Below are 12,442 nucleotides of genomic sequence, written 5' to 3'. Positions count from 1 at the left end.
AAGACCCCATTACTGAGCACCAAAACAATTTCCAAGACTGTTTCAAGAACTATAATCTCATTGCTTCTGGAGAGCTTCCCCCGAACTCCAGTTCAATCTCATTGTTTTCCTGCCCTGCACTGTTCATTTCTACTATCTCCCAAGACTTACAAACAAAATTATCCTGGCAGTCACATTATTTCAGTTTGGTTCTACCCCACCAAACTTACCACCTTTGACTATATTCTCCCTCCTGTCTAATCTCTACCCACGTATATCTATGACTCTAATCATGCCAATGTGGGTGGTGGGGGGCAGACGGAGAAGGGGAATGGGAGACAAAGAACCTGAAATGCAGAAAGCAAGTCTTTGCCACCCACTAACTCCATATCTCACCAGCATGACTGCCTGGCCCTCTGCTTCTTCAAGCAGCACTTCAGCCATTTGGCACAATTTGTTCTATCAACAATTTCCCCTTTAATTCTACATATTTTTTCCGAATCAAAAAAGTGTCATGTGGGGTGCAACTAAGTTGGTTTTTAGTAGAATATGTGGAACACATTACATTTCGATCCTGATCAGATCCCCTTAACAATCTCTTCCTGTTATACTTATCATTATCGTAGCTACTGCTTTCTCCTCTTGCTCCAATAATTCCCATTCCTAGTTCCACCCACCTTTTGCATTTATGTGGTCCATCTTCCTTTCCCCTCCTGGATGCATTCTTTCATCTCTCACTTCTCTTTCTCTCCCCCCACCATCACAACCATCCACCCCAAATTTACTCGGATTTTTAAAAAATTGTCCTTCTCCCTTTCTCAGTTTCTCTATGGTCAATCATATCTGGTCTGAAGATACCCTTTCCCTCCTCGACAAAGGGGAAATCAAATGCAGTTTGACCATAAGAGATAGGAGCAGGAGTAGGCCATTCAGCCCCTCGAGCCTGCTCCACCATTTAATGAGATCATGGCTGATCTGATTTTTACCTCAACTCCACTTTCCCACCCTTTCCCCATATCCTTTGACTCCCTTGCTGATCAAAAATTTGTCTAACTCAGCCATGAATGTATTCAATGACTCAGCCTCCACAGCTTTTTGGGGTAAAGAATTCCAAAGATTCACGACCCTTTGAGAAGAAATTCCTCCTAATTTCCGTCTTAAACGGGCGACCCCTTATTCTGAGACTATGCCCCCTAGTTTTAGATTCCCCCATGAGGGGTAACATCCTCTCAGTATCTACCCTATCGAGTCCCCTCAGAATCTTGTATGTTTCAATAAGATCTCCTCTCATTCTTCTAAACTCCAATGAGTATAGACCCAACTCGCTCAATCCTTCCTCATAAGACAACCCTTCCATACCCAGAATCAACCTAGTGAACCTTCTCTGAACTGCCTCCAATGCAAGTATATCCTTCCTTAAATAAGGGCACCAGAACTGAACGCAGTACTCCAGGTGTGGTCTCACCAGCACCCTGTACAGTTGTAGCATGACTTCCCTGCTTTTATACTCCATCCCCCTAGAAATAAAAGCCAATATTCTATTTGCCTTCCCGATTACCTGCTGCACCTGTATGTTGACACCCAGATCCCTCTGGACCGCAGCATTTTGTGGTATTTTTCCTCCCAAAGTGGATGACTTCACATTTTCCCGCATTATATTGCATCTGCCAAATTTTTGCCCATTCGCTTAACCTGTCAGTATCCCTTTTCAGACACTTTGTATCCTCATCGCAACTTGCTTTTCCACCTATCTTTGTATTATCAGCAAATTTGGCCACTAGACACTCTGTTCCTTCATCCAAGTCATTGATATATATTGTAAATAGTTAAGGCCCCAGCACTGATCCCTGAGGCACCCCACTAGTTACAGATTGCCATTTTGAAAATGACCCTTTTATCCCGACTTTGTTTTCTGTTAGTTAGCCAATCCTCTATCCATGCCAGTATATTGCCCCCAACACCATGAGCTCTTATCTTGTGCACCTTATCGAATGCCTTTTGAAAATCCAAATATACTGCATCCATTGGTTCCCCTTTATCCACCCTGCCCATTACTTCCTCAAAGAACTCTAATAAATTTGTCAGACATGATTTCCCCCTCATAAAACCATGTTGACTCTCCTTGATTGTATTATGAGTCTCCAAATGACCTGCTACTACTTCCTTAATAATGGAATCTAGCATTTTCCCAATGACAGATGTTAGGCTAACTTGTATATAGTTACCTGTTTTCTGTTTCACTCCCTTCTTGAATTGGAGTGTTATGGTTGCGGTTTTCCAATCCGCTGGGACCTTTCCAGAATCTAGTGAATTGCAGCCACTTCCTTTAAGACCCTCTGATGCAAGCCATCAGGTCCAGGGGACTTGTCAGCCTTTAGACCCATTAGTTTACCTAGTACCTTTTCTCTAGTGATAGTGATTGTTTTAGTTCCTCCCTCCCCTTTGCCCCTTGATTTTCTACTATTATTGGTATGTTATTAGTGTCTTCTACTGTGAAGACAGATACAAAATATCTATTCAATTCTTCTGCCATTTCCTTGTTTTCCATTATTATTTCCCTAGTCTCATCCTCTAAGGGACCAATGTTTACTTTAGCTACCCTCTTCCTTTTTATACTTGTAGAAGCTTTTACTGTCAGTTTTTATATCTCTTGCGAGTTTACTCTCATAATTTATTTACTCCCTTTTTATTTTTCTTTTAGTCATCCTTTGCTGGTTTTTAAAGTTTTCCCAACCTTCAGGCATACCAGTAATCTTTGCCATGTTGTATGCTTTTTCTTTTAACCTGATACCATCCTTGACTTCCTTAGATAGCCATGTTTGGTTCACCCTTTTTGTAGAGTCTTTCCTCCTCACAGGGATATATTTTTGTTGTGAGTCATAAAATATCTTTTTAAATGTTTGCCACTGCTTATCCACCATCATACCAACTAATCTGTTTACCCAGTCTACTTTAGCCAATTCCGCCCTCATTCCTTTATAATTGCCCTTATTTAAGTTTAATACAGTAGTTTCAGACCCAAGATCCTCGCTCTCAAACTGGATGTGAAATTCTATCATGTTATGATCACTGCTTCCCAAGGGATCCTTTACTTTGAGATAGTTAATTAATCCTGTTTTGTTATGCATTACCAGATCCAAAATGGACTGTTCCCTGGTTGGTTCCCCGACGTATTGGTCTAAGAAACAGTCCCTAATACACTCTATGAACGCCTCCTCAGGGCTATTTTTGCCAATTTTATTTGTCCAATCTATGTGACAGTTAAAATCGCCCATGATTATTGCATTACCTTTTTTACAAGCCCCCCTTATTTCCTGATTTATATTTTGCCCTACAGTGGAGCTACTTTTTGGTGGGAGTAGTATATAAGCCCCCTGTGATTTCATTCCCTTTCTATTTCTTACCTCCACCCAAATTGATTCGACATTTTGCTCTTCTGAGCCAAGATCATTTCTCACTATTATACCAATTTCATCCTTTATTAACAGAGCTACCCCCCCACCACCTTACCTTTTTTCCTATCCTTCCGAAATGTTAAATAACCCTGAATATTTAGCTCCCAACCTTGGTCACCTTGCAACCAAGTCTCTGTAATGGCCATAGATCATACCCATTTGTTTCTATTTGTACCATCAATTCATCTATCTTATTACGAATGCTGCGCGCATTCAGATAAAGAACCTTTAATTTTGTCTTTTTACCATTCTTTCCTACCCCGGCCCCATTTGTTAGTGCACTCTTATGTTTGTACGCTCTGTCCCTTCCTGACACACTGTGTTTATCATTACCCCATCACTTTCCTGTACTACTTCCTTGTCTTTTCTCTATCAATCTAAACTTCACCCCACCTGAGCCCTCCACCCCTCTATTTAGTTTAAAGCCTTCTCTACTGCCCTAGTTATTCGGTTTGCCAAAACACTGGTCCCAGCATGGTTCAGGTGAAGCCCGTCCCAACGGAACAGCTCCCTCTTTTCCCCAGTACTGGTGCCAGTGCCCCATGAATTGAAACCCACTTCTCCCACACCAATCTTTTGAGCCACGCATTCATCTCTCTGATCTGATTTACCCTGTGCCAATTTGCCAGTTTGGGTGATCGCTTTGCCAAAAACCACTGTTCTGTCCAGAAGCATGGATCCTGATCTCTCAATTTCACCTTCCCCTTCCATTCCTATCGGTCTCAAGTGGAATTGTGCTGACTATTCAAAAACTATAATCAATTTCCTCCTGGGTACTCTGCAACCTTTTAAAAATTGACATTAGCAAGTTCAAACCTTAGCTGCAGTCTCCCCCCAATTTGCTAACATTTCTCCCAATTCACAATCCACTTTTATTTTGGAGTTGTTTTACTCCTTTCTCATGCCTTTACCCAGACTGGCTGACATGGTCTTCATCATTTATCACTTTACACCTCTTCCTAGATAAAGAAAAGTTCTAGACTGTTAAATACCAATAGAGGCAGATACTGGATTTAACAGATTATACCTTCCGGTCTCCTCCCCTCACGTGTTGGTCAGTCCTATAAAAATCTTCCCTACCTTCCCTTTTTTGTTCTGACAAAGGATCTATACTCAAAATATCGACCCATCTTTTCAGATGCTGACCATTCTGCTATATATTGCGAGTACTTTTTATTATTTTGGATTTCCAGTATTCAGTTTTTTCTTTTAATCATGACATTTACTCACTTGCTGTATTCAGTTGTCGCAGGCGTTGGACCACGATCTCGCTCGCGATTTCTATCTCGATCATGTTCTCGCTCTCTTTCTCGCCGAGGTCCTTGGTACTCCCAATGGCTGTTGGTGCTTTTGTCAACAGTGCTGACCCAGGGTGCGTGTGTCGTGGAGATAGCAGGATAACCAATTAGGCCAGAGTCTGGAAAGAAAAAATTAAGGGAGGTGGGGTGGAGATTAGAAATAAATTCCCATTAATAGAGAAAGAAAGTCATTTATAACAATCATCTTTACAATACATGAGCTAATGAGTGACAAGTTGAGAGATAGCAGGAGAGAGAACTTAAAAAAATTAAACCACCGGGGTAATTTGCCTTTAATTTAAACACATACTGGGCATGGAAATGACACTCATTTCTCTTTATAACATATAATGGAAGTTGGTGGATAATTGAGGGTCACATTAAGTTAAAGTGCAATGGAATAAAGCAGTACAAGGATGAATTGTTATATACTTGTCTCAGCTTACCCCCACCCCCTCCAAGAACTCCATTTCAGAAAATGGTTATATTCTATTACTAGATTTTTTTTTACTGATACGAATATTGTATTTGATTTATGCGGTGCTATTTACTGTTAAGGCCTTAGTTTGTATCCAATCTTGCCTTCTGTTGCACATGTACAAAGAACACTCACTCCCTGCTGAAAACATATTGTAGGAAGTGATAAGTGACCATTTTATTTTTTAAAAAACATGTACAAGGTGTATTAACTCTTTCTCCAGTAGGCTCTTATTTTTTACTTTACAAAATAACAACTAAGAAAGCAACATAACCAGTCTGATTCCCAATGCTTTCCTAACCCAACCATGACTCTCGCAAAAAAAAAGCTTCAGATACAGTAATTGGATATTCCGATAATAAATGTAGATTATCAAAGTTGCACTGTATAACATAATTTCCTATTTTTTTTCTTCCAAGGGACAGATACCATAGCTAAACTCATTGCAATGAATAAATCTGACCTGAGGTGCGACAGAAACTTCTGAGCTGACTAGTATCAGAACCTGCACATTATTTACATTCACTTGCTCTGTGGTTTACAGTCTCTAGTTAATGATTCACTTTCTATTGCCTCTTATAGCTGTTTCAATACGCCAAATAGAATTTGCATAAAATTATTTTAAAAAACAAGTATCCAGTTTTAATGGTTAAAGCCAACAGTCTTACGTAGAATTAAAAGATTAAAAACTAGAAGCTTCCAGGTTCAATCCCCAGTCTATGGTGAGTTAGCTGATGACAGCAGCAGAGCAACTGAGGCATATATTTAGCCTCAGTACCTCTGGGACAAGGAGGGGGGCAGGAAAAGGGTGTTATCAACCAGAGTTCCCATTCCTGATTGCTATTCAATGGCCTGGACTGGAAGTGCGCATGTATGTATGTCGAGTGAAAACAGGATCAGGCTTGGGAGTGATATGCCTCACAGTTATACAGCCTGCTGACACTCACCATCCAGGCACATATGGAGAATGGCCACTTGCGCGAGGTACCAGAGGGCGTCTAGCACCCATGGAACCATACTTCAGCATGAATCAGCGCCTTCAGGAACGGAGGGGAAAAAACTGGCAAAACAAAACAAAAAAGAGGAACAGAAGAGAATTAATTTTAAAAAGTATGATCATCAGGGAAATGTAATTGGAGATTCTAATTTGTTAGATTGTATTGCTACTTAAAAAAAAAAATATTTACAGTAGAATTTATTCACAATTACCTGCAGGACTATAGGGAAATAGAGGGGGTGGTCTGTTGTCATAGCCTGGAGGTGGACCACTGGAAGAGTGAGAAATTATTAATTAGGCACAAGAAATAATATTTACACAGTAAGCAAAGAAAACAGTATCTCTAAATTTTGACTACTTTTACTCCATTTCTTACAAAGTAAAATATTCATTGGAAATCTGAGATTGACCGATTAGTAAGGCATCTTGTAACGTGTCTTGCAGCATAAGCAAAAGACTAATGTTCAGAATGAGACTAAGCAATTTTTTTCAGCAAGTTCTGTAAAATTTTGACAGTATAGTAATTTCAGCTGCACTACAATAGAGTGCTCAGATCCGACCCTCCCACCAATCAGTGCTCTCCAGAGTAGAACCCCCTCTGTTCAGAAGGCCCAAGATGAAAGACAGAATTTTCTAAACCCCAAATTTCACCCCTTACTGTCTCCCCTGTTTCACCCCTTTCCTGTCTCTGGAGAACCAGATGGCTCCTAGGCTGGCAGCTCCCGACCGAGTTCCTCTCTTGGCTATCCATTGCTATCCTTTCCTTTTTTCTCCTCCCCCACTGCTCAAGAACCCCTGCTGCTAATAGTATATTTCAGCTCAATCTACAAATTTACAAGTTAAAGCTACTTGTACAAAGCACATTGCTGAACCCTGAACCCCTAACACTGTGCTGTGTTTTTACCTAGGCTCTTTTTGACAGCTGGGACTGTCACATTTGATATCCTGGACTCCTCTTCCATCAGAATTGCACTGTGTGCCTCAACTGCCCTGACTTTGCTCTGACACTCAATGTCTTCAAGTTATAAAGGAACATATTCCAGTTTACAGTGCCCATCCTCCAGCTGTTCCTGCTACCTACTAGGCTTCTGGATTGTAGTCCAGTGCACTGCTGGTTTCTCAGATTTACTCTGCTGCTGCGATGGGTCCTGGGCAGAAATCTGCTTTATCCTGATGTGACCCCCACCTTCATTGCCACTTTCTACTGACTCTATTTTCTACTGTACTTCCTCTATTCCACTTCCTGGCCTGCTTCTGCAGGCTCAGTTTCTGCTCCTCCCCTGGGACTTATTACTACTCTAGGCTAGCTCTGATCTATTCCTGTTAGTATCATAGTATGGTGCAGCACAGAAGGAGACCATTCAGCTCATCGTGCCTGTGTCTGTGCCTTTGCCTTTGAAATAGCTATCCAATTAGACCGACTTCCCTGCTCTTTTCTCGTAGCCCTGTAATTTTTTCCCCTTCAAGTATTTATCCAATTCCCTTTTGAAAGTTATTACTGAATCTGCTTCCATCACTCTTTCAGGCAGTACATTCCAGATCATAACAACTCGCTGCGTAAAAAAAATGTTCGCCTCTGCTTCTTTTGTCAATCACCTTAAATCTGTGTCCTCTGGTTATCGACCCTTCTGCCACTGGAAACAGTTTCTCCTTATTTACTCTGTCAAAACTGTTCATGATTTTGAACACCTCCATCAAATCTTCTCTTAACCTTTTCTGCTCTAAGGAGAACAACCCCAGCTTCTCCGCTCTTTCCACATAACTGAAATCCCTCATCCCTGGCACCATTCTTGTAAATCTCTTCTGCACTCTCTCTAAGGCCTTGACATCCTTCCTAAAGTGTGATGCATAGAAATTGAACACAATACTCCAGCTGAGGCCTAACCAGTATTTTACAAAGGTTTAGCATAACTTCCTTGCTTTTGTACTCTGCTTCTATTAAAAAAGCCAAGGATTCCATATGCTTTTTTTTAAAAAAACAACCTTCTCAACTTGTCCTACCACCTTCGAAAATGTGTGTACATGCACCCCCAGGTCTCTGTTCTTGTACTCCCTTTAAAATTGTACCATTTAGTTTATATTGCCTCTCCTCATTCTTCCTTCCAAAATGTATCACTTCGCACTCTGCATTAAATTTCAGCTGATATGTGTCTGCACATTTCACCAATCTGTTTACATCCTGACATCTGTTAGTATCCTCCACATTGTTTACTACATTTCAGAGTTTCATGTCATCTGCAAACTTTGAAATTATGCCCTGTATACACTTCCAGGTCATTAATATACATCAAAAAGAACAGTGGTCCTAATATCACCCCCTGGGGAACACTACAGTATAGTTCCTTCTAGTCTGAAAAACACCCGTTCACCACTACTCTCTGCGTTCTGTCCCTTAGCCAATTTTGTATCCATGCTGCCACTGTCCCTTTAATCCTATGGGCTTTAATTTGCTTTCAAGTCTATTATGAGGTACTTTATCAAATGCTGTTGGTTCCCATCCTGCTCTGTATGATGTTCCCACGCTGCTGAGTGATCTCTACTCTGCTGCTATCTGCTTGCTTCCCGTGGCTGGTGATACTGCTCTGCTCCGCTTGTTCTTCATAACCCTTTGCTGGATTGGGTTGAACCAGTTCCTCAAGCTCCTGTTGCCAATCCCAATCTTGTGGGCTACTTGTCACCCAGCAGGTGTTCCCTGCACTGATCCCATAGATTTACCTTTCACCCTCCCCCAATTTCCCGGTCTTCACTCCCACTTCTGGTCCACCAGATCTGGTGGTGCGTACTGCTGACACCCGAGCCACTACACACTTCTGCTGGACCCAGGATCAACCTCTGCTGGCTTATGGTTGATCCTCTGCTCCTCCTCGGCCCTCTAATTCCAATGGACACTGAACACTGGCTTGTGGATACTCCAAGCTGATTCCACGCTGTGCACAAGTCGACTTCATCCCACCACAGGGCCTCGGATTTCAACTTTGAATTGTTTTACATTATCTCCTCCCTGTCCTCTGTTTATGACCATGATATATCTTGCCTAATCTGTCATGTGTATGTAACCTGAATTCCGTGTGTCCATTTTTGGATACATTTTCATTATTTCTATCACCCTTTTTGTCTTGGCCCCTTCTCTTCCTGCCGCCTGGCAATGCCACCTTTCATTTCTCCTCCAAGGTATTTTGCCCCTGCCCCACCACCCAAGTCATTACCCTAACCCATCATTACTCCTCTGCCTTCCTCCTCTCCTGCCACTAACCCAGGCTTGAATCCCCCTTCAATAAGACTAATGTTACCCCCGTGCCTCTCAGCATTCTCCAAAAGGCCCATTGAGGCACCTGCCACTGCTTTCTTACGAACAACAACTCCAATTGCCCCATCCTTTTTTGCCGACCTTCCTGCCGATTGCACTCACTGGGGCTAACCCCACCAACCTCCTTCCCACCCTGCGCACCCCACCCATCACTGCCCCCTTGCACACTGTCACCAGATCAGCAATCACAATCCCTTTCCGCATTTCCTTCCAGAATGTCTTTTCACTCGCAAACAAGGCCCTTAGCATCTGCGGCCTAATTGGCAGTGACTGTAGTGACATCATGGAACTCGGCTCATGGGAGGTGACATCTAGCCTGTTACCAAAGCCTCCCTGTCTGGTTACACTTTCCACCATCTTCTCTGCCAAAAACATCCAAGTTGCAGTGTGGCACTTAACATCAATTCTCTCTCCTTACTACTCTAGGCTCTTCACCTCCTTAAAGCACCTCACTCCATTCCATTCGCCTCTCCTTTGCCCCTACATTAATCTCCAAATGTGTTGAATTGCTTGGTCACCAAGATAGAGACTATCTGCTCAGTTGCCTCTGCTGCTTCTCCCCCTTGCTCACCAAGCCAAACTTGCCCTGGGCTCCCCTACCCTAGTCCCGAACCCTCATCTCTCTCTAGATTCTTTCCCATCTCCACGGCCTCTCCAAGCTCATCTCATCCACCAGGCCAACCTCCTGCGCCCCAAATCCCACTGCGATTAAACTGATCATACAACCTTCAGTGTTATGGATTCACTGCATTAATTAGAAACTGCGATGTAACTACCCCAAACCTCTTTCACATGGATCTTTACATTCCATCAGTCTGGCCTGGTCTTAAACACAGAGGACACAAATGCATTTGTTAGAACACAAATGCAGAAGTAGCAAACTGATCCAGCTTGCCCAGTCATTGGCATTCTCTTGCAGGATCTTCACGGACTACTTTTAACGTCCATTATGACCCCACATCAATCCCATATGCATCCATTCAATTGTTTTATTCCAATGGACCACACAGTCCATTTACTTTCACTTCAATAGGAAGAGGCATTTTGTATTTGCCAAAATTATACTTAAGTTTAGATTCATTGTCATTTAAGGATCAATATTTATCCTTCAACCAACATCACTAAAAATAGATTATTTGGTCGTTATCACATTGCCGTTTGTGGGATTTTGCTATGCGCAATTTGGCTGCTGCGTTTCCTACACCAAAACAGTGACCACACTTCAAAAACAAAAGTACTTAATTGGCTGTTAAGCGCTTTGGGATGTCATTAAGTCATGAAAGGCACTATATAAATGCAAGCTTGCTCTTTCTTTATACCACCCTCCTTTTTCGCTACTAACACACTTGTCAGAAACTCATGCTGGTGGCACACTTTTTCTTACCCTTCTGTGGCTGGCAACAGTAATACTGGAGGGGGCACAACTGGAGGTGGAAATAATCCTACAAAAAGAAAGCAAAGCTCAGTTCATTTCACACATCCCAAAAAAATAAGAAATGTATTATCTCATCACTAAACTCCTGCAGAACAATTCATCATTAAGACTACAAAACTTGACCTCTGGCAGTATTGCTCACTGGTTTACATACAGTGGATTTTTTCCTCTCTGATGGGCAGTGCTCAGCTCATCATGATTGAACATTCTGGTCTGATTGGTCTATAACACTACATCATACGCAGAATCAACACGATGGATAGATGTATTCCCCCAATGTTTATCCTGCAACTGGCTGAGTAATATAGCTCAGAAAGATTCAAAGTTTGACCCTTGATCTGTGCTGAGTTAGCAGACCTCAGCTAGGGCATCAACAAGAGCACTAAATTGGCCTCAGCGTATCATGTTAAGGAAGGGAAACATGAACATGGTTCCCGAATGCTGTGCAGCAACTTGTCAGAAGTCCATGTGGGACACCAGATGAGGAGTGGGCTCAATGGAGACCCACCTTGCAGTTGAATAGCCTGCTGCCACTCATTGCTCAAGCCTTTATATTAATAATGGTCATTTAGATGAGGTACGGAACCTGGCACACATAAAACACACACTCCATATAAAGAGGGTGATTCTCTGCGTCTGATGGAGTCCGGATTCGAGTATTACTGCAGCCATCAGATGCACTACAAAATGTAGAGCTCCTTCCAATCAGCATGACAGGGACCAGCAGCATTCTCGTAAAGAGAGCACTGAAGGGTCCAAGGCCTATGCTTTAACACTACTCTTCCAGTACCTCAGTATCAATATAATTGGGACTGCAATTGAGATTACACTGATGAACATGTAGGAGGTGAGACTGTTAGCACCCAGCTCCTCACCAGGTGCATTTCACTAAAGGGACTTTCACACTGTAAAACTCTACATTAGGTGCAATCTAAACCAATCATTTACATTTATAAGACTTTCAAAATACTGAAGAAAGACAGCAGCTTCAATAGTGTTCAAAAAGCCTTATCCCTCTACGTACTCTCTCAAATGGAAACAAGGTCATTCAAGAGGTAAGCAATAATTTACAAAAACACTTTACAGTTTCTTCATAATTTCAGCATAACAAGGAACTTAGAGAAAACAAAATTAACCCAACATACAAATGTAATTTAAGTGGCCTCATTGTCCTTTTGTTACTTCAGTATTGACATTAGGCCTTAAATTGAGCTACTTTGTGTCTTTATATGCGAGACTTAAACGTCATGGCGGTTGCTCAGTTGGCCCACTTGTATTACAACAAGCAATTTGCTATCAGGAGTATTTCTGAGAATGCCGCAAGTGGCAAACGCATCTGTACTGTCCACTCACGTCATCCTCAAGTCAGGAGAGTAGAATTTCAAATATGTGGGTTTAAATGTGCACACATGTAGTTCTGCTGAGCAATTTCTGAATGCTGGTGTAATACCTTCAGTTGGAAAACTACCCTTTTCTATCAGATATTTAAGGTG

At 42.0% G+C, this 12,442-nt stretch overlaps 1 protein-coding gene across 1 annotated transcript in view; it reads right to left on the bottom strand.

Annotated features, from left to right (window-relative positions):
- Positions 1-12,442, bottom strand: part of LOC137333048 (pre-mRNA 3'-end-processing factor FIP1-like) — a 50,161-nt gene that overhangs the window by 3,983 nt on the left and 33,736 nt on the right. Inside the window, exons 13-15 of the mRNA XM_067997143.1 lie at positions 10,899-10,956; positions 6,420-6,478; positions 4,665-4,851 (exon numbers count right to left, since the gene is read on the bottom strand). Of these exons, the coding sequence (XP_067853244.1) occupies positions 4,665-4,851; positions 6,420-6,478; positions 10,899-10,956 (304 nt within the window). The remainder of the gene's footprint in view (positions 1-4,664; positions 4,852-6,419; positions 6,479-10,898; positions 10,957-12,442) is intronic.

This window comes from Heptranchias perlo, chromosome 15 (assembly GCF_035084215.1).
Source record: "Heptranchias perlo isolate sHepPer1 chromosome 15, sHepPer1.hap1, whole genome shotgun sequence".
Taxonomy (NCBI): domain Eukaryota; kingdom Metazoa; phylum Chordata; class Chondrichthyes; order Hexanchiformes; family Hexanchidae; genus Heptranchias; species Heptranchias perlo.
Note: the sequence above shows the minus strand (reverse complement) of the source record. Positions and strands in the feature narration are given on the sequence as shown.